This window comes from Pituophis catenifer, unplaced genomic scaffold (genome assembly GCF_029215685.1).
Source record: "Pituophis catenifer annectens isolate HBS135680 unplaced genomic scaffold, rPitCat1.0.hap2 SCAF_4, whole genome shotgun sequence".
NCBI classification, from domain to species: Eukaryota; Metazoa; Chordata; class Lepidosauria; order Squamata; family Colubridae; genus Pituophis; species Pituophis catenifer.
Window position 1 is genome coordinate 115,154,676 of NW_027256884.1, and position 21,973 is coordinate 115,176,648.

Below are 21,973 nucleotides of genomic sequence, written 5' to 3' on the forward strand. Positions count from 1 at the left end.
TGTACACAGGGAGGGGAAATGTAGATCCTGGCTACTATGATTATACAGGTAATTTCCATGCCGCTCCTTTCTAGTGGTGAAACTGAAAAATTAATGCAATGAATGAGTAATTCTTTCTACCCACCTTCCAACTGTTTATGTTCTTCGGTGGAATTTATTGTAATGCTTCTATTATCCTAATAATTGATTGAACTTTAATCAGTGGGATTTCCTGTCAGACGATTGTTGTTGTCTACAATCTAAGTTATTTTTGAAAGCAAGGCAAGAAGCAAAGCCCATACTGAAAAGTCACTTAGTGGGTAATGTTTAGGAATAATTAGTTCATGATGCAATAGAAGAATTGGGATAGATATGCAACAAAGATGAAAATTAAAGCTTCGTTCGAGTCATTTCGCCTCCTGGCATCTTCCTAGACAACTTGGTAACATATTCTTGGCTACAGAATACAAGTGGTTTGCTACTGGTCTATGGAGAGTCTATGGTTTGCTACTGTTTTTTTCCAAGACATTTTCCAGGCTAGCCAAGAGTTGTCAGATTTCTTGAACTTCTGTCAAAATACTAACCAGGCTTGATCCAGCCAATCAAAATGTCAGCCCTGCATGGTAGACCAGAGAAAAAAAATCTAATATGCCTTTTTTAAGGTTAGGACTACTTTTGTTGTACAATGATTGGAGTAAAAATCATTGGATCTTCTCCCATATAGCAAGACTGATCAACCTGATGATCTTAAACCCAATCTTATTGTTGTGATTCCTAGAGCTCCTTATGATTACAGCTGCCTAAAGTTGGAGGGAAGATTTCTTGTTGATTTGATGTGAGAAACATGCACAAAACTATTCAATATATCTGCTGTCTTCCCCTTCTTCTGCCTGCCTCAAACTTGTCAAACATAATCATTTTGCCTAGTCCATCATCTATTTGTACCGTATGCCCCAAATCAATGCGTATCTGTTTGCAGACTATTGCTTTAAGCATTGTTTCCTGTTTGAGCAGGGGATGAGGGTTGGACTAGAAGACCTCTCAGGTCCCTTCAAACTCCATTATTCTGTTTTTCAGTACAATATGCAAATGATACACTGCTTTTCAAGCCTATTTTGTCAGAACAAAGGAATTTCTCTCCCCCCCCCCCCACCTCCACAAACGACAATGAAAGATCCATGGCATTATTGCAAATTCATCAGAAATGAAAACCTCAATTTTTTCCACAACACCTGGAAATATGCTGAGACCATGCTTATTGAAAGCCACAATTCTGAAGCCATCCGTGGGACAACAGAAGATTTTCCCCAAGCCAAGCCTTTCTGAGGGGAAAAGGGGTGGGGGAGTGGGGAATGCAGAGTAAGAATGTTTACTCTCTGGCACTCGGAAGTTGGTATTTCTCAGTGAAACATGATGAATCATCAGAGTCGCTCTATAAAAGGCAGGCCAGGTTATTTTGCTAAACCATCAAGAGTTCCAGCCTTCAGCATCCATCGAACCTGCAAGATGCATCCAAATTCTGCAGTCGCTTTTTTTCTGTTGCTGGGCCTGTCCTGGTGTTTTAGGTTGCAGATTTCCGATGAGGATGATAGCGACGAGTTCACAAAACAGGAGCTGCAGTTTGCAGAGGTAAAGTGATTGATTCATTAAACTACATGTTCCTGCATCTGTTTTTCTTTTCCGCGTTGCTTTCTTCTCTATCAGTATCTTTTTCTCTATCACTATCACTATAAATATGGATGGAAACGAATCAAGGAGAGAAGCAACCTAGAACTAAGGAGAAATTTCCTGACAATTAGAACAATTAAGCAGTGGAACAACTTGCCTCCAGAAGTTGTGGGTGCTTCAACATGGGAAGATTTTAGCAGATTGGACAACTTTTGCCTGAAATGATGTGGGGTTTCTTGCTTGAACAAGGGTTGAACTGTTATTATTCTGTTAACATATGAATGGTAAGCTACAATAGAAAAGACCTGAACTTTTTGTTTTGGTGAATCTGTATGGAATATTATTACTTCTATCTCTAACTCTGCTAGTGATTTTCCTTTATGTTATTATTACCATCAGTATTAAAGTACCATATTGAAAAACTGTTTTTCTTCTTTCTTCTCTCCAGCACTATTTAAAGACTCATTATAATCTCTGGTCAAGTCCCGCCGGCATCTTGAAGTCAGGGGATACATTTTCCACCAAACTTCGAGAAATGCAATCGTTTTTGGGGCTAGAAGTCACCGGAAAGCTGAATGAAGAAACCTATGAGTTAATGAAGCAGCCCCGATGCGGAGTCCCTGATGTGGGAGAGTACAACTTTTTCCCTCGAAATCTAAAGTGGTCCCATACTAATTTAACATACAGGTGAGAAGCAGCTTGTCTCTAGCTCCAGATCCAAACAATTTGTGCTGATGGATTTCCCAGGCCAGTGGCACCCATCACCTCTGCTATAAGGGGCGGGGGGGGGGAATCAAAAGAGTGGGCTAAAATTTGGAGGGGATTTGATGGCCATGGTGGTTGAGGGAATGAGGCAAAGGGATGGGATGTTTTTAATCGAAATGACAATGTGATTTTGAATTTCTTCCATATCCTCAGAAGGATTGTCTACTTTTATTTATGATAATATCATACACGGCTTATTTAAGATGAATGTTATGTATTAAATAGGCAACATTAAGATGAATGCTCTGAAGCTGCTTTATGGTCGAACAGTGTTTAAACAGCTGTAAACATATTAAAGCAGCTTCCAGTAAACAAACCACAAGTCTCACAGACCCAGACAATCTAAGTTATTTCCATTATGTATGAAATGTATCTTCTTACAACTAAAAATAAGGCAAATTTATTATTACTCTGCCAAAAAAAAAAAAAAAAAACCACCACACTTTTGGGGACTGAAAAACCTTCTTCAGTAAATATAGGAAAACTGCTTCTGTTTGCAAAATCAAAAGCATAAGAAAGAATATCACATTATTGTCACCATGTTTGGAATCTTTTTCTGAATCAAAAAAAAAAAAATCATTTGATTGATTTTGGTAGGATTTTAAATTACACCCCGGATCTGAAAAAGTCTGAAGTGGAGCGAGCCTTCCGAAAGGCATTCAAAGTCTGGTCTGATGTGACACCACTCAACTTCACCAGAATTCGCACTGGAGTAGCAGATATCATGATCTCCTTTGGACGAAGAGGTAAAGAGACTGGACTGCATCTGTCAGAAATGGTGTAGGGTCTCCTGCTTGGGAGGGGAGGGGGTTGGACTAGATGACCTACAAGGTCCCTTCCAACTCTGTTAATCTGTTAAAAAAACAGTGAGGAAATGGTTGCCATTGGTGTTTTCTTGGTGAAGCCATAGAGGACATGATTACTACTAGTTTTTTTTTTTTTTTAATTTTTTAAAACATAAACATAAAATATATCTTTTTAGAACGAAGCATTGATCCGGTCATAAATTGGTCCAATCACAAATTCATCTTTAACAACAAGTTATCTCCACTAATTATCATCATATAGAAAATAAAAAAATATATAAATCAGAGAAAGAAAGACCAGCTCATAATGACTCACTCAAAACAATTACCTTTCTATAATTTCATCTCAGATCTTAATTTCCAAATAACACAACTTAATGTTTTACACAATTGTTTCCCTAAATTCTATCTATTTTATACCATTATCCAAAAACCCGTTACTTAAATCTTTAAATCCTAACCCAATATCATTTCATTATCTTTTCTTTTTGCTTAGATGAATGTATCTTAGAAATATAAATCATTACTATTATCATAAACAATATCTTAACTGTTATTCCCAACAAATCATCTTCATTGCTATTTATCCCAACATAATCATCTTTATTTTAATTATTTATCACAGCACATCATCTTCATCTTAATCCTCATCTTTTACTTTATGATTACTTTATGATTAATACTAGTTTTGATGGGTGTTTGGTAATGCTGGAATCACAAGCAATTTACTGGAGAGCAATGGCGGGAGAGGATTAGCATTGTCCTGTCTGTATTTGAGAACTTTTTGCATGCATTTGATTCGTAACATGAAGTGGTGGACTTCATTTGTAGCTGGCCTAGTCCAGCTTCAGGGCTCTTCTCTTCTTTACTTGTTTTTTGTATGTTAATAGAAGGGTTATCGTTTGATTTGATTGTCAAATTAAAAATACTAATGGTATTTGTTATTATTCCATATGGTTGTAGAACATGGTGATTTCTATCCTTTTGATGGACCTTCTGGTCTCCTGGCTCATGCTTTCCCTCCTGGACCAGGTTATGGAGGAGATGCTCATTTTGATGAGGATGAATTGTGGTCAACCGATTCCAAAGGTAACTAAAATGGGTTTTAAAAAGCATTTCCACTCCCTTCATGCTCTTTGGTTCTGAACAGTATTTGATGTCAATGTTTAACCAGTGACTTCTTTCATAAGCGGACTTTCCTTTTTGTGGAAATACATGAATATGATTCGTCATTGTTCAGCTTCATAATTTCATAACGGGCAGAGATGTTTGTTTTGATTACTACTAGCTTATCGATAACAATTGCACCTATTAATTCACTTCCTATTTGCACAAAGGTGAACGCATATTCCACTGAATTCAGATCAGATAAAGATGCATTACCTTAGCTGTTAGCAGCATATATTCTAGCCTTAAAAGCTAAGCAGGGTCAATACTTGGATTGAGTCAGTGGTGGGATTAAAAAAAATTTCCTACCAGGTCTGTGGGCTTGGTGGGTGTGGCGTGGCTTGGTGGGCATAGCAGGGGAAGGATACTGTAAAATCTTCATTCCCTACCCACTCCAGGGGACGGTTACTGCAAAATCCCCATTTCCTCCTGATCAGCTGGGACATGGGAGACAGAGAATAGATGGGGGGGGCGGTCAGAGGTGGTATTTACTGGTTCTCTGAACTACTCAAAATTTCTGCTACCGGTTCTCCAGAACTGGTCAGAACCTTTTAAATACCATCTCTGGATGGAGTTCAGAAAAGAATTCCAAAGCTGTTGGCAAAAGTTCCTGGAAGCCAGTTCTGTTCTGCTGCCAAGAAAACTTTTAAGCACAAGGGGGGGAAAATATACAGGTAGTTCTCAACTTATGACCACATATGAGCCCAGAATTTCTGTTGCTAAGTGAAACATTGATGAGTTTTGCCCCACGTTATGACCTTTCTTGCCACATTTGTTAAGTGAATCACTGTCGTTGTTAACTTAGTAACCTGGTTGTTAAGTGAATCTGGCTTCCCCATTGACTTTGCTTGTCAGAAGGTCACAAAAGGTGATCACATGACTCCGGGACACTACCGCCGTCATAAATATGAATCAGTTGCCAAGCATCTGAAGTTTGATCATGTGAGCATGGGGATGTTGCAATGGTCACAAGTGTGAAAAATGATAATAAGTCACTTTTTTCTATGTCATTGTACCTTTCAACAGTCGCTAAACAAACTGTTATAAGTTGAGGACTACCTGTATGAACTTCTCAAAAAATGGGAGGAGGGAATAATCAAAACATATTTCTAGTGACATAACAGCAGCCATTTTCATGACCCCAAAAATCCTTGGAGGCTGAAAACCTTAGTAGAAAGAAGAAATTTTGCCTCCAGATGCAAATAGATAGCCTAACTCCCCAACTTTCTTATCTATGTTGGTAAATAATTTAGCTAACAGATACTATTTCAATTCATGGAAAGTGAAAATATTGGAGGAGCCTGTAGACTAATTAAACAAACATTTAAATCAGGGGTGGGCTTCAAAAATTTTAGCAAGGGGTTCTCTGCCCAGCTGCTGGGTGGGCATGTTTCTGGTGGCGTGGCCTAGTTGGCCTCCTGCACCATTGTATGTGGGGGGGCATTTTTGCCCTCCCTGGGCTCCGGAGTCTTTCCTCGAGCCTCCAGGTGGGCAAAAACGGTCTCCCCAGGCTCAGGAGGCTGTCTGGAGGCTGGAAATGGGCCCATTTCTGGCCTTCCCGAACTTCCGGTAGGCCCGTTTTTTACCCTCTCTGAGCCTGGGAGGGGCGGGTTGAGGTGGGCGGGGCCAGCCAGGAGTGGGATTTGGGGGTTCTCCGAACTGCACAAAATCTTAGCTAGAGGTTCTCCCGAACCCCTGCGAACCCCCTGCTGCCCACCCTTGTCTTAAATGATGGCTGTTCTTATTTTGAAGGCTACCAAAAGAAACAAAAGGAAGAAACCAGGTTTTTAACCTGATAAAATTAGGATGCAAGCTTGGTTGCTTTCTTGACACAAAGGCATTTTGTTTCCTAGGATATAATTTGTTTCTCGTGGCTGCCCACGAATTTGGTCATGCTCTCGGACTCGAGCATTCCAGGGATCCAGGTGCTCTGATGTATCCAGTCTACACATACACAGGGAACACTGGCTTCTTATTGCCAGATGATGATTTACAAGGGATCCAGACTCTTTATGGTAAGCTGGTGGTTTGAGGTTTCTTCTGCTTATTGAAACGCTGTGCCAAAACCTGCCTTGTAATTTCTTACGGTTTTTTTCTTCTTCTTCTTCTGCAAAAGAGCCTCTCTGCTTTTCTCTCTTATTCTCAGAATGCTTGAATGTTTATTTGAATTTCTCTTGGCGGTGTAATTGACTTTACTTTCTTTTGAAGCAATAACCAAATTGCTGACTTTGTGCTTCATCGTTCCTGATCTTTCCATGACTCTGAAAGTTTCTGAACTGTCCATATCCAATCTTTTTTAAAAAGCCAAACAAACAAACAAAAACTAATGAGAACATTTCCTGGTTAGAGAGTTAATGAAAGTATGGGAAAATTGGAAGCAGCACAAAATTTGTATAAGTTGTTTTCATCAATGGAAATGTGAAGAGGTAGGGAGAAATGCAAAAATGTCATGCATTCTGCAAATATTGTTTAATTAGTGCATCACCCAAAGTCTTAGAATCACAACATGTAATCTATATTTAATGAATAAACAATTTATTCACCCAGGTGCAGGAGATCACGATCCCCATCCTGATCATCCAAAAACCCCTGAGAAATGCAGTGAAAACTTAACGCTTGATGCTATCACAGAATTTCGAGGAGAAATGATGATCTTCAAAGACAGGTAAATCGTAAATGAACTATGAAGGATTTCTCTGCCACTTACGACTTCATGAGATCTTTTACGGATTAAGGGAGGAAATGATTAATTATAAGATTAAATTGCTCCAACAGAGTTTGCAGATCTTGAGATCTGTATGTATAGCTTCCAAACATTTAAAACATTGCAACAATCCCTTCCTCTAACCAATGATTAATCACTGCATGAGATTAAAGACCAATTCACTGCATTATATGCTGACTTTATATACCCATTAATGGTTTGTTCTGTATTGTGTAAAAATAATCTAGTCAAAAGCAAACAAAACAAACAAATCTGCAAAACAGATTGTGCCTTACATAGATATCATCCTCATCTTCATCACCACCAGAGGTGGTATTCAGCCGGTTCTGACCGGTTCAGGTGAACCGGTAGCTCTGATGATCATTTGGCCCCACCCACCCGCCCCCCACTCTATCCTGTCCTTTATTTCCTGCTTTGTAGCTCATTTCAATTGCGCGGCACAGCTGATTTCCCCCCCCCCATTCTACTTACCATTGCTAACTTGGAAGGCAAGCAGCTGAACTTCTAAATGCTCCATTTTCAGCGCTGCATGCAAGTTCCTTAGGCGCGCACACGCGCAAAGCATCTGCACACCGAACTGGTTGTTAAACCGACAGCATTCCACCACTGATCACCACCACCATTTTATTCAACACTTTTATGTATGTGTGCTTTTGGGAATTAGCAGCCTGTAAGTTTGGGTTGTTTGACCATTATGGTCTGCTTAGAATTATACTTGCAATCAAAATATCTTGAGATCAATCAAAATCAAATTGGGCATCACTAAAGTGACTCCAGATGACCCTTTCCACATGTACTTCTTGAGTCTGAGACTTAATGAAATTGACCTATCAATATCTCAGAAGGTTTGATGAAAAGGTTGTTGAAAACTGTGCTAATATTTTAGGACTATTCTTTGCTTCCATTTATCCATGACATGGTAGGAACCTGCAACATCCCTTTTGGCTCTGTCCCCATTCCATTGCATTTATTTCATCCACATCCCATGAGAGATACAAGCTTAAAGGTAAAGGTTCCCCTCGCACATATGTGCTAGTAGTTCCCGACCCTAGGGGGCAGTGCTCATCTCTGTTTCAAAGCAAAAGAGCCAGCACTGTCCAAAGTCGTCTCCGTGGTCATGTGGCCAGCATGACTAAATGCCAAAGGCACACGGAACGCTGTTATCTTCCCACCAAAGGTGGTCCCTATTTTTCTACTTGCATTTTTTACGTACTTTCAAACTGCTAGGTTGGCAGAAGCTGGGACAAATAACGGGAGCTCATCCCATTACATGGCACTAGGGATTCGAACCGCTGAACTGTCGATCTTTTGATCGACAAGCTCAGCATCTTAGCCACTGAACCACCACGTCTCACAATATATATATACAAGCTTAAACTGCCACTAATTGACCTGATTCCAAGAGTATCTCCCACATGGATAAAATATGCTAGGAATTTTGGAAGGAGCTTGGAGGGAAGAGATCGGCAGTGACCAGAAACAGACAATAGATGAAGAACAGGCATCACTGGTGTCTGGCTGTGCATGTGGGGGAGTTTAATAAATTTTCTTCTAATATTGTTTTCTGCCAACACAAGGATGTATGCATTCCTCAATTTAATTTAAAATTTCAAACTTCAGTTCAACAATAGGGGAAAACCCTTAGCGACCCCAAAAATACATGGCCTTTGTTATCTCTGATGATCTCCATCTCTTTTTTTCTGATTCCTAGAATAAGAAAACCGGTATAGTATTGGTGCTATTGAACATATGCATGATAATAAATATGCTTTGTAATTTGGATACTTATATTCAAGTTTTTATTGCTTTTTTACATTGTCAGCTAGTGATGCTTCATGATGGTTATTATAAATAGAACAACAATAAACATTAGCAATTACATTAAAAGCAACGTGTTTTTTAAGTCCCTGTGAAATGCAAGCCCAGAGTTCAATTCCCTCAATTCAATCATGCAGTTTAATGGTTGTATTTATTGGTAGGTACACAATATTGTCTCGACTCCAGAGAATCAAATTCTAGAACCAGTTAGTATGTTCAATAAAATGTTGGCACCTTATAACAAAACATTCCTCTTCCAATTAGGTTTTTTTGGCGCCTACATCCTCAGATGGTTGAAGCAGATTTGGTGCAGATTAGATCATTTTGGCCAGAAATTCCAACCAAAATTGATGCAGCTTATGAACACTCTGACAAAGATCGTGTGCTGCTTTTTCGGGGTAAGTTGACGAAGAAGATTAAAAAAAAAAAGTTTTAATTATGTCCTCCTTTCCACCAAAAGTGATATTCCAATTTCGGTATGGTAATAAAACTTAAAAAAACAATTATGCATCTGCAGTTACAAATACGGTATAATTCTATCATTCTAAAGTTACAATTGAAACAAAATTTAACATCATTTAAATACCAATATCTGTTCTCAGTGGCTAATCTTGTTAATCAAAAGATCAGCAATTCAGCAGTTTGAATCCCTAGTGCCGTGTAATGGGGTGAGCTCCCGTTACTTGTCTCAGCTTTTGCCAACCTAGCAGTTCTAGAGCACATAAAAATGCATGTAGAAAAATAGGGACCACCTTTGGTGGGAAGGTAACAGCGTTCTGTGCGCCTTTGTTATTTAGTCATGCCGGCCACATGACCATGGAGACGTCTTCAGACACCGCTGGTTCTTCAGCTTTGAAACGGAGATGAGCACCGCCCCCTAAAGTCGGGAACGACTAGCACATACGTGCGAGGGGAACCTTTACCTTTACCTTTATCTGTTAAATAAAATTCAGGTTCAGACTTCCTTGTCTTGAATGGGGAGATGTAAAAGTTCCAGTGTTATCTTGGATGCATTTCCAGAAATTGGAGGACTGATGTCTAAATTAGTCCTTCATAGAAGTCTAAACTACAAATTAACGATGTCAACTGCATATAAAGAAAATCTGTATAAGATGTTTTATAGATGGCACTTTGCACTGGCAAGGTTGGCAAAGATGTTCAAAGATAAGTCAGCCAAATGTTGGAAGTGCCACCAGATATCTGGGTCCTATTATCAAAGCAAAAAAATACTTGTCAAAAAGAAGATACGTTAGAAGATATGTTAAGAGGGGAAATGAATAGGTTTAGTATGTTCAATACTATAATTGTAAGATCACAGAATTAATATCAATGTAATGAATACTGTTGTAAATTTTGATGGTTATTGCACAGAGATATTTTTACCCAGATGACATGCTGTTTAAGGGAAGATGGAATGTTTATATTTAAAAAAAATAAAAAAAATATTAAGAAAAAAAAGAAGTCTTCACCGATAATTATATGCCAATATCAGAATCAACACTAAGGAACTGTATGGCATCAAAAGACTCTTTCATGGTTTTCCTACACTTACTAATGTAATTTCCTCTGATAGAAATTGTATTAGAATAGGTAATATTTCAACTAAAGTCAAGTCTTTCAAATCTCACTACTTTCTCCAGGGTAGACTCAAATATGTTTTGCTTTTAGTAATCAAATTCAAACTCCAACAGGATGCTACCCTTGATATATAAAGTGAAAGTATTTTATACCTTTTATACATCACCACTTTCTCCTTGCAAAGTAATTCTTGGTTGGTCTCAACAAAGAAAACATAAATTAAGATTAATATATAATGATTATTATGTCAAATATGACAATCTATTTTCTACTTTTTTTACAGGCAGAAAAGTTTGGGCTTTGAATGGTTATGATATAGTAGAGGGCTATCCTAAAAAAATTTATGAATTGGGTTTGCCAAAATCCATTAAGGTAATCGACGCAGCAGTCCATATCGGTGAGACTGGGAAAACTCTCTTTTTTACAGGAGAAAAATACTGGAGGTAAGTTGAACATTTTTCTCACCATTTTTTGTTGAGAGGCAAAGATAAATATGCCCTTGAATCAAATTTGATTCAGGGTGATCTCTTGGTTAGGTCCATGCAATTTTCATGACAATACAGGAATGGTTTGCCATTTTCTTCTTTTTACTTTTTATTTTTTTTATCCGTCCTGGACTTTCTGATTTTCTCCCATTCGAGCAGGTATCTGATCTGACACTATTTGTTTGCACTAGACAAGCGCAGCCAGGTGTTTCCTGTGAGATTGTAGTCAGATCATTCATTTGTTCTCACCTTTTCACTTGTTTTGGTTCATAAATTTCATGGTGTACTAAAACACTTTTAATTAATGGAACATTCAATTATTCAGATTAGAGTTCTCCTTAGAACAAATCCAGGGAAACAATAGGAATCACCATTATTATTACCATATTTTTCGGAGTATAACACGCACCGGAGTATAAGACACACCTTAGTTTTTGGGGAGGAAAATAAGAAAAAAACTGATTAGCAGGTGGATGGGCCTCCCAGAATACCCCCAATCAACTGTCCCCAGAGGTGAATTTTAGCAACAGGTTCGTTGGTTATGAGCTCTGTGCCTTGCTTTTTTTTTGCTTTTTTTTTTCTGCCTCTGAAACTTCTGAAACTCCCTTTCAGAAAAAACTTTTTCTGCCTCCAAAAGCCTTCGAAACAGAGCTTCAGAAAAAAAGCCTCTGAAGCTCTGTTTGGGGGCTTTTTTTCTGAAGCTTCTTTTCTGATGCTTTTTTCAACCTCTAAAACCTCCGTTTGAGAAGCTGGGCGGGGCTACATTTGGAGTATAAGACGCACCCAGATTTTCACCGTCTTTTTTGGGGGGGAAAGATGTGTCTTATACTCCAAAAAATACGGTAAGTTGATGTAGGCCAAGAAAACATTATAATTAACAATTAAATTATTGTATGATGATCGCAGAATCAGCCAGATGTTTAGACTGGATTGGCATTTTTGTCCACCAATCAAGTCCTTCCCAAGAACTTGGTATAGGTAGATGATGTTTGATAGCGACAGTGTTAGAGATATCATCACAGGATGTAAGTTGTTCCAAGTAATACTGCCTTTTGCAATTAACTGGTGGTGATTTTGTCACATCTAATGGTATTCAAGTGGTGGGTTACACTATTAATACTATCCTTGCTTTCTTTTGCCATTGTTGTTCTACTTCTATTTCCAAGTCTTTGTGTTTTGCAATTTTTCTCCAGTTCTTTCTCTTCTAATCTGCTATCTCTAGGTACTGCAACATTCACTATCCATACTTCTTTGCCTTTCTTAACAACAATCACTAAGTCTGGTGTGTTACGTGGCAGGTATTTGTCTGTTTGTATTGCTGGTGAGACCTCAAAATAAACAAAGTCATAGAAAATGCTTCAGAATGTCTCTTTTATATATGACTATATTTTGCTCTAACTCATCAGTTCAAGTTTTTCCTGAATGGAGAAATAGTTCCGGGCAAGGTTGCTCTGGAAAAACATTAAAGTAAATGTCATAGAAAATTCTCATTAGGAAAATACATTCCCTGAATTTTAAGCCATCAGTATAATTTTGCTGATCTGTTGCTGTTTAAGCTTACTCTGTCTTTTCTCTTGCAGAGTATGAAACCATTAGAATGTATTGTGTAACATCTCCCACTTTATAAGACTAATTTAAAAACCGTATGTGTGAGTGTGTGTGTGACATAGGTAATACACTTTTTTAAATAAGTTCTAACACACAGTGATGCACTGCTGCTGGTAACTGTGATGAAATGTAGTGAGGAAATGGGTTGCCAAAAGGAGGAGATGTGTACTAGTGGAGTACGAGACAAAATAGCTTGGATGTTATGTGTAAGAGAAAGAGGGTGAGGACAGATCCTCCCTAATAGTTCTCAAAGTATATGGTAGATACAGACAGTAGAGTCCTCAGTTTGGCAAGATTCTGTCTACAGGAGAGAAATAGCTTGGAAGAATAACCATGTGTCACTCTTGGTTTTAGGCCTGACAATATCTTTCAGATGCCATTCAAGTGCTTTGTTTTTCTAGCACTTTATGTTATTGACAAACCATTACTTCAATATGGGATATTATCAGAGGTGGGTTTCAGCAGGTTCTGACCAGTTCTGGAGAACCGGTAGCAGAAATTTTGAGTAGTTCGGAGAACCGGTAGTAAAAATTTTGACTGGCCCCACCCCCATCTATTTTCTGCTTCCCAAGTCCCAGCTGATCGGGAGGAAATGAGGATTTTGCAGTAACCTTCCCCTGAAGTGGGCTGGGAATGGAGATTTTACAGTATCTTTCCCCTGCCACGCCCACCAAGCCATGCCCACCAAACCACACCCACGGAACCGGTAGTAAAAAAATTTGAAACTCACCAATGGATATTATGCTTTCCCTGTTGTAAACTGTGTTTCAAAGAAATTCTTGATAAAGAACTGCAGTACATAGAATGCTGTAAATAAACCACGGATAACAGTAGTAATGGCTTTTCATTTGTTTTCCTCTTCAATGTAGTTTTGATGAACAGAATCAGTTCATGGACAAAGGCTACCCTAGATTTATACAAGATGACTTCCCAGGAATTGGTCGCCGAGTAGATGCAGTCTATCAGAAAAATGGTATATGTCTTTGATTTTTGATGGGGATATTTGAGGGGCTTCCAGCCTTCTTAATTAATTCCTTTTTCTTCTGGTCCATCAGCCCTGGACAGTTTGGCCGAGTTTCCATCTTAGTTTCTACAAAATCATAAAGTAGCGTTTTCCTGGGACATTGACCGATATTCTGAACTGTCATAACATATCCAACCTACCTGAAAGATACCAAATTAAGTGAGGATGTCCTGAGATGTGAGAGGGGAGATTAAATTAAAAGGTAGTTTCAGCCTCCTCCTTGGAGGGACCTAACCAAACCATTAGGCGCCTTCTCAAAATTTGATACCACTCTTTGCTCTTCCTTCCATGTAATATTAAACAGAGCTTAATATTAAACTTCCTGGAGTATCCTGCTGATGGAAGCAAACTCAGAATCTAATCCTTATGATTTGGGGGGGAAATGTGTTCAATATCAGCAGCAATATGGTAGCAATACCAAGCGGTATTATTTTTTTAATTAATTTTCATCTTTTACAGGCTATTTGTATTTCTTCAACGGACCACTGCAGTTTGAATTCAGCATCTGGGATGAAAGAATTAGTCGTGTCTTGAGAACTAACTCAATCTTTTGGTGCTGAATATATTAAGCCAGGTTTTGAACTGTGGAATAATGTGCTACTCATGAAAAATAATACTGTACGTGGATTATTATTTTTTACCTAAAAGCTTGCTTCTGTGAACAAGCTTAGATAACATTATCACTGATTTTATATTGTATATATGGGACGTATAGCTATCAGTCTGGAACTGAGTTAAATTGAAAGGGTTTAGCTTTTCGTAATGTATCAACATTTTGTATGGATTAACACTATTTAATAGTTGAATAAAAAAAAAGACCATCTTCCTGTCAAGGGCTGACTGGAGAAAAGAAACCCCTTGGGAAAAAAGAGCATCCTAGTTGGTAGTAGGCAACTTCAGGCAATTGTTCAATAATAAAATTAAAAATGGGGCAGGGAGGAAGTGGGCAGATCTCTGAATTTCAGAATCTCATGAAGTTAATTGTTGACATCAAGGATCAGTCAAGTGATCTTGAAAAGATAAAGCATGATAAAGTTTGTCAGTGTTCTGAGAATTTGACTAGTTTTATTTATTTATTTTTTAAAAAGGGTTTTAATTTAAATTGAGTTTCAAGCGGGTATCTCAGGTGATGCTTGATGACCTGAAGGTAAATTAATAAATTTACAGGTAGTTCTTGATTTACGACCATAATTGAGCCCAATATTTCTGTTGCTAAGTGTGACAGTTGTTAAGTGAGTATTGCCCCATTTAACAACCTTTCTTTTGCATAGTTGTTAAATGAATCACTGCAGTTGTTAAATTAATAACATGATTATTAAGTGAATCGGGCTTCCCCATTGACTTTGCACTAAATGCACTGTTGTAGGTCGAGAACTATCTGTAATTTGGGGAACAAAACACTTTTCAGGATGATGCCTCAAATCTTTAGGATGAAAGTAAGTGGGGGAAGGGAGTGTTATGAGCCTGTGCACTACATTTCAGTATAAATTAAGACCTCAAACAATAGGTTTTTTCCCCCTAAAGATTTCATAAAGAAATCTTAAAGGAAATCATGGAAAATGCACAATTTAAGATTATCTCCAGAGTCCTAGATTCCTTAGAAGAATGTCAATCTTATTTTTTTAATAAGAGCATTTTAGCAAAATAATAATAATAATAATAATAATAATAATAATAATAATAATCATATTTCCTCATTTTACAAGGAAAGAGGCCTTTATTTTAGTTATTTTTTTCATTCATTTTGTATTTAGTGTAACACTGTCTACAAATCCCTAGCATTTAAAAATATGTGAAGTTATAGTTATGTTTCTTCCTTATGTTATGTATGTGTGTTGTTGTTGTTGTTTTTTAAAAATCACAAATAAAGCACATAAATACACACAACACCTTTAAAATGTGCATTTTTTCCCTTCCCAACATTTTTGTGGTTTAAATTAAGAGGGAACTTGGGGACGATTTTGTAAACAGAAAACAAGGTTGCCTAGGTAAAAATAACATGTAAAATAACATGATATCTAAATGAGATTATCCAACAATATTCTTCTCTGGTCATTCTATGTGGGCATTATCTTGCATTGATAATCCATTATATACAGTTTTGGAAGCAAAGGCAAAATGTAAAACATGGAGCAGCTTTTTAGCATTGTCCTCCCTCCAAATTCCTTTCCTAACCAGATGAAACATTACACATGATAGCTTCAGTTATCTGTCTATATTTCTGTTCCTTAAATTAGATGTTGGTAGCATTCAGTGAACATGTAGAACAGTGGTGGGTTTCAAATTTTTTTACTACCGGTTCTGTGGGTGTGGCTTGGTGGGCGTGGCTTGGTGGACATGGCAGGGGAAGGATACTGCAAAATCCCCATTTCCTCCCGATCAGCTGGGACTCGGGAGGCAGAGAATAGATGGGGACAGGGCCAGTCAAAGGTGGCATTTACCGGTTCTCTGAACTACTCAAAATTTCCGCTACCAGTTCTCCAGAACTGGTCAGAACCTGCTGAATACCACCTCTGATGCAGAAGCCTAAATGCAAACTAATAAAACACAATTGCTATATTCAGCGATGCTCCCCCAAATAAACTACAATGTGCCTTAGTGCGATGGCCTGATTAACACAATATGTTAATGCAATGAGCAGTTTCCCAAAACACATTGAATCACAAATGAATCGATTTCATTTAAACCTAATCCAGCAAGTTTTGTAACAAAAGCGATGCAGCTTTATTGGATCAACCAATTCTTGGAACTATAATAGGTACAATTGTCTCACTTTGAAAAACTGAATTATGAGAGTGGTAGAATAAATGTGGCGTCCATGTTTTTTTCATTAAACAGTGGTACCTTGTACTCGTTAATTGTTTTCTGGAGGTGTGATGAGTACTAAAAATGATGAGTACCAAACAAACCACTTGACTTACCATCTGTAGAGATTCTCAGTCATCCAGACCATGGTTGCCCCAAAGGTGCTTTTTCAGGAGGCAATTGGGCTTTCTTGTTTTTTTCTTTGAAGACCTGGATGACTGAGAATCTCTACAGACTTTTAGCTATACAATTTGGGATGAACACCCTTTGAATGGTGTGGGAGTAGGAATGAATTTCCAGAGAAACAAATGGCAGGCTACAGGAACCAGGAGCACCACTCAGGTGACCCTGAGGACACAGATAAACCTCCAAGTGCTTCAATGACCCTCTAAAAGGATGCAAATGACCAGCTGTCTACAAGGAATATAAATCTTTCCATCCCCCGCTACCCTGTCAGAGCTGAAGAAGCTTCTTGGATGAGAAGCAAAATGTCTTCAAAGAAAAATCCAGTTGCCTCCTGAAAAAGCACCTTTGGGATACCTGATTTACCACATGTTTTGGCCCAGGAAGGACTTCCTGTCTGTTCCTTTTCCTATGTCAATGACCTTCCCAGCATGACCAACTTCCTGTTCACCTTCTATGGCTGTCCCCTTCTTCCTTTTGTAGCAACCTTCCTGGCATGGCCAATTTCGTTTCCATTCTCCATGGCTGTCCCCCTATTCCTATCACAGTGTGTCAAGTACCAAACAAACAATGAGTGCAGGGGCAACATTTTTGCATCAAAATGCGTTGAGTGCCAAATTCAATGAGTTTTGAAGCAGTCAAGTACTGCGGTACCACTGTATATAAAATGAAACTATTTCATTTACACAAACACATTTTTTACTTTAAAAAAAACTGCACAAGGTAAACTTACCAATGAGCCATGCTTACAAGGTTTTTGTTTCCCAGCAGGACCGCTTCTACATGCTGACAACTTTCAGTGTAATTAAAATCCTCTGAACCCAACACTAGATGTCGCTTTTTTCTTGTTATTTAATTTGCATTGCAACAGAGAAACATAAAAGAAAAGACACCCAGGAACCCCAGCTACACTGGAGGTGGGATAATTTTTAGGAAAGAAGGAAAGGAAAAGAATAGAAATATTTCATTCATTCATTCATTCATTCATTCATTCATTCATTCATTCCCCAAAGTCCTACAGAGCAAGCTACAAATGTAATCTACAATTAGGCATTAGCTAAAATAGTTTATTTATTTATTCAATTTCTATAGTTAAGGGATGCGGTGGCTCAGTGGCTAAGATGCTGAGCTTGTCGGTTGAAAGATCAGCAGTTCAGCGGTTCGAAACCCTAGTGCCGCGTAATGCAGTAAGTTCCCATTACTTGTCCCAGCTTCTGCCAACCTAGCAGTTCGAAAGGACGTAAAAAATGCAAGTAGAAAAATAGGGACCACCTTTGGTGGGAAGATAACAACATTCCGTGTGCCTCTGGCATTTAGTCATGCCGGCCACATGACCACGGAGACGTCTTCGGACAGTTCTGGCTCTTCAGCTTTGAAACGGAGATGAGCACCACCCTCTAGAGTCGGGAATGACTAACACATATGTGCAAGGGGAACCTTTACCTTTACCTCTAGCTGACCGTCTCAACTATCAGAATTGAGCCCCAAATTTCCATTCCTAAGCAAGACAATTGTTAAATGAGTTTTGTCCCATTTTATGATCTTTCTTCCCATAATTGTTAAGTGAATCACTGCTGTTGTTAAGTTAGGAACATGGTTGTTAAGTGAATCTGGCTCCTCCGTTGACTTTGATTGCCTGAATGTTGCAAAAAATGATCACGTGACCCCAGGACACTGCAACTGTCATAAATACATAAAAGAGCCTGAGTGGCGTAGGAGGCTAATGCCTCCTACTAAGGCAGTATTTAACATCCAGCTGCCTGCAATTGCTGTGAGTTCAATTCTCACCAGGCTCAAGGTCGACTCAGCCTTCCATTCTTTCTAAGGTGGGTAAAATGAGGACCCGGTTTGTGGGAGCAATAGGCTGACTGTATAAAATATACAAAAGTATGAAGGCTATTGCTTAACGCATTGTAAGCCGCCCTGAGTCTCCGGAGAAGGGCGGCATATAAAAATAAAAAAAAAATAAAAAAAATACATGCGGTTTGCCAAGAGCCTGAATTTTGATCATGTGACCAGGGGATGCTGCAATGGTCATAAGTATGGGGGAAAAGGCCTTAAGTCACTTTTTCAGTGACGTTGTAACTTTGAATGGTCACTAATGAATGGTTTTAAGTTGAGAACTACCTGTACTTTCTTAACCAGGTAACTTTTCAGGGAGTGGAGAAGTGTTATCATCTCCCACTACAGATTTCTTTTTGCAAAGCTAAAAATTCCCAGTCTCTTCAACTTCTCCTGTTTTATTGTAAATAGCCCAGAAAGCTTTGACTATTGGGTGGTTTTAAATTTTTAATGAAAAATAAAGTTGAAAAATATATAGCTGGCTCTTTCGACTCATAGATTATTGCAACAGTTAGCAAGACTGTTTATTAGTTGTGAATGCATTTCTTTCACTTGATCTTGAATACTGGAAAGTCCCGGTGAAACTTTACCTCATGGATATGTGGTGAAAAAAAAAATGACTCAGATTCCTTTCAAGCTTTGAGGATATTTTATTTATTTTGGTTTCAAGCACTGGAACAATTTCACAGAGTGAAATCCTTCTCCGTCAATTTTCTCATATTCAGAAATGAGTTCCAGCTTTTAGTAAACCAGACTCTTAAACACAACCGCAATCACTCTACGCACACGCGGAAACGTATGACTAGTTTTTCTTTTTCTTTCTTTTTCTTCCCCCCCCCCAATTACTTGCATAGGGATTATTCTTTATACTATTTATGTTGTCTGTATTTTTTGTCATGGATTGCACCAGTGAGGCTAAAACTAATTTCGTTGTATACATAATGTGCAATGACAATAAAGGTTATACTATACTAGTAAGGTATGCAGTGGCTCATGGGCGAAGATGCTGAGCTTGTCGATCGAAAGGTCGGCAGTTCAGCGGTTCGAATCCCTAGTGCCACGTATAGGAGTGAGCTCCCATTATTTGTCCCAGCTTCTGCCAACCTAGCAGTTCGAAAGCACATAAAAAATGAAAGTAGAAGAAATAGGGACTACTTTTGGTGGGAAGATAACAGCGTTTCATGCACCTTTGGTATTTAGTCATGCCAGCCACATGACCACGGAGACGTCTTTGGACTGTGCTGGCTCTTCGGCTTTGAAACGGAGATGAGCATCACCCCCTAGAGTCGGGAACGACTAGCACATATGTGCGAGGGGAACTTTTACCTTTTTTATACTAATAAAAGAGAATATATAATCATAATCATAAGTTTATTTGTCAAGCACATATACTGTAAGATAACAAGTAAAAATATAAGCATAATTTGAATACATGAAAAGAGTAAGAGTAAAAACAAATATTAGGACAGGGATGGTAGGCATGCTGGTGCACTTATGCACGCCCCTTTCAGACCTCTTAGGAATGGGGTGAGGTCAACAGTAGACAGTTTAAGGTTAAAGTTTTGGGGGTTTGGGGAAGAAACTATAGAGTCAGATAGTGCATTCCAGGCATTGATTACTCTGTTACTGAAGTCATATTTTCTGCAATAGAGTTTGGAGTGGTCTACCTTGAGTTTGTATCTATTATTTGCTCGTGTATTGTTGTGGTTGAAGCTGAAGTAGTCATTGACAGGAAGGACATTGTGGCAGATAATTTTATGTACTATGCTTAGGCCAGACTGAAGTCGGCGTAGTTCTAAGTTGTCTAAGCCCAAAATTTGGAGTCTGGTGGCATAAGGTATTTTATTGCGGGTAGAGGAATGGAGGACTCTTTTTGTAAAATATCTCTGGATTCTCTCGATTGTATTTATGTCTGATATGCAGTGCGGGTTCCAGACAGATGAGCTGTATTGGAGAATTGGTCTAGCAAATGTTTTGTATGCTCTAGTTAGTAGTACAACATTACCAGAGAAGAAGCTACGCAAAATTAGGTTAACAACTCTTAGTGCCTTTTTGGCAATGTTGTTACAGATCTTTAGAAAGGAGTACTCCAAGGTCCTTGACAGTGTGAGGGTCATCTACAAGGCCATGTCCATCTAATTTGTATTTTATGTAGCTCTGTGTTGAATTGTGAAATCCTTAATGAAAGTCACACATGCTAACTCTAATTTTATTATAAGAGTATAATAACAGACTTGTCCAAGTTTGAATGCACTTCCCTCTCCCTTACTTTATTTTCATGTGAACCACACTTCATGTGAAAGTGTCTGAGAACCACTTTCTCTGGTTACAGTTCTGGTACAGGCTCAGATTTCCTTTATCTGACCATTTCTCTTATTCCTCAAGAGTATTCTTTCTTCCTATTGCACATCGTATCAGACCTAGAGGGACTTTTATTTTTTGATCAGATACATTTATTTTAGATTAGACCACCCAAAGAGTCAAAATGGTTCAGAATGTGGTGAGATGTACAATTTTGGCTGCCTCATACTTTGTTTATGTTACACTACTACTGGACACACTGCAGTGATATCCAGTTTCTTTTCATAGGCTGCTGATCGATTTTAAAGCCCTGAAAAGCAGAGGGCCAAATCATTTGCAAAACTGCCAAAAGCAACACATGAGGCTGCCCAAAAGTGGGCTGTGAAAATATCTATAGACCCCTCACATCCTGGACATAAATTGTTTCAATTTCTACCCTCAAAACGATGCTATAGAGCACTGCACACCAGAACAACTAGACACAAGAACAGTTTTTCCCCGAATGCCATCACTCTGCTTAACAACTAATTCCCACAACACTGTCAAACTATTTACTAAGACTGTATTACTATTATTCTTATCTTCCTTACTAGTATCTATCTCTTCCCACTTATTACTATAACTATGTGCTTGTATCTTTCAATTTATATTGGTTTTTACTTGTTTCCTAGTACGATTTGATAGCTTATTAGTAACCTTGACTATCACTAAGTGTTGTAGCTTTTTATTCTTGATGAATGTATTTATTCTCCTTATGTAAACTGAAAGCATATACACCTAAGACAAATTCCTTGTGTGTCCAATCACACTTGCCCAATAAAGAATTCTATTCTATTCTATTCTATTCTATTCTATTCTATTCTATTCTATTCTATTCTATTCTATTCTATTCTATTCTATTCTATTCTATTCCATTCCATTCCATTCCATTCCATTCCATTCCATTCCATTCTATCCTATCCTATCCTATTCATAATTACTTGAAATTCCTGACTGGTCTTCAAGGGCAGCCCCATGTAGAGCCCGGAGCTGCCCAAACCTGGACAGTAGATCATAGTGTAGTAATCATCACAAAACAGAGCTAGTTTCTGAGTCTTCCATGGCTTCCATTTATAAAATTGCTTTTAATGTGGTGGTTACACAAGCTCAAATTCTATCTTAGAATATTATAAGGGCATATTAGGTTAAGTTCTCACCATCTAAAATATATTTATCTGAT

General features: G+C 38.3%; 1 protein-coding gene across 1 annotated transcript; it reads left to right on the forward strand.

Annotated features, from left to right (window-relative positions):
• Positions 1-1,485: 1,485 nt before the first annotated feature.
• On the forward strand, positions 1,486-14,183 carry LOC139317056 (collagenase 3-like). The gene is made up of 10 exons (XM_070943973.1): positions 1,486-1,608; positions 2,096-2,334; positions 3,010-3,158; positions 4,182-4,307; positions 6,239-6,400; positions 6,933-7,050; positions 9,193-9,326; positions 10,790-10,949; positions 13,469-13,572; positions 14,083-14,183. The coding sequence occupies exons 1-10, from the start codon at positions 1,486-1,488 to the stop codon at positions 14,181-14,183; spliced, it is 1,416 nt and encodes a 471-aa protein (XP_070800074.1).
• The last annotated feature ends 7,790 nt before the right edge of the window (positions 14,184-21,973 follow it).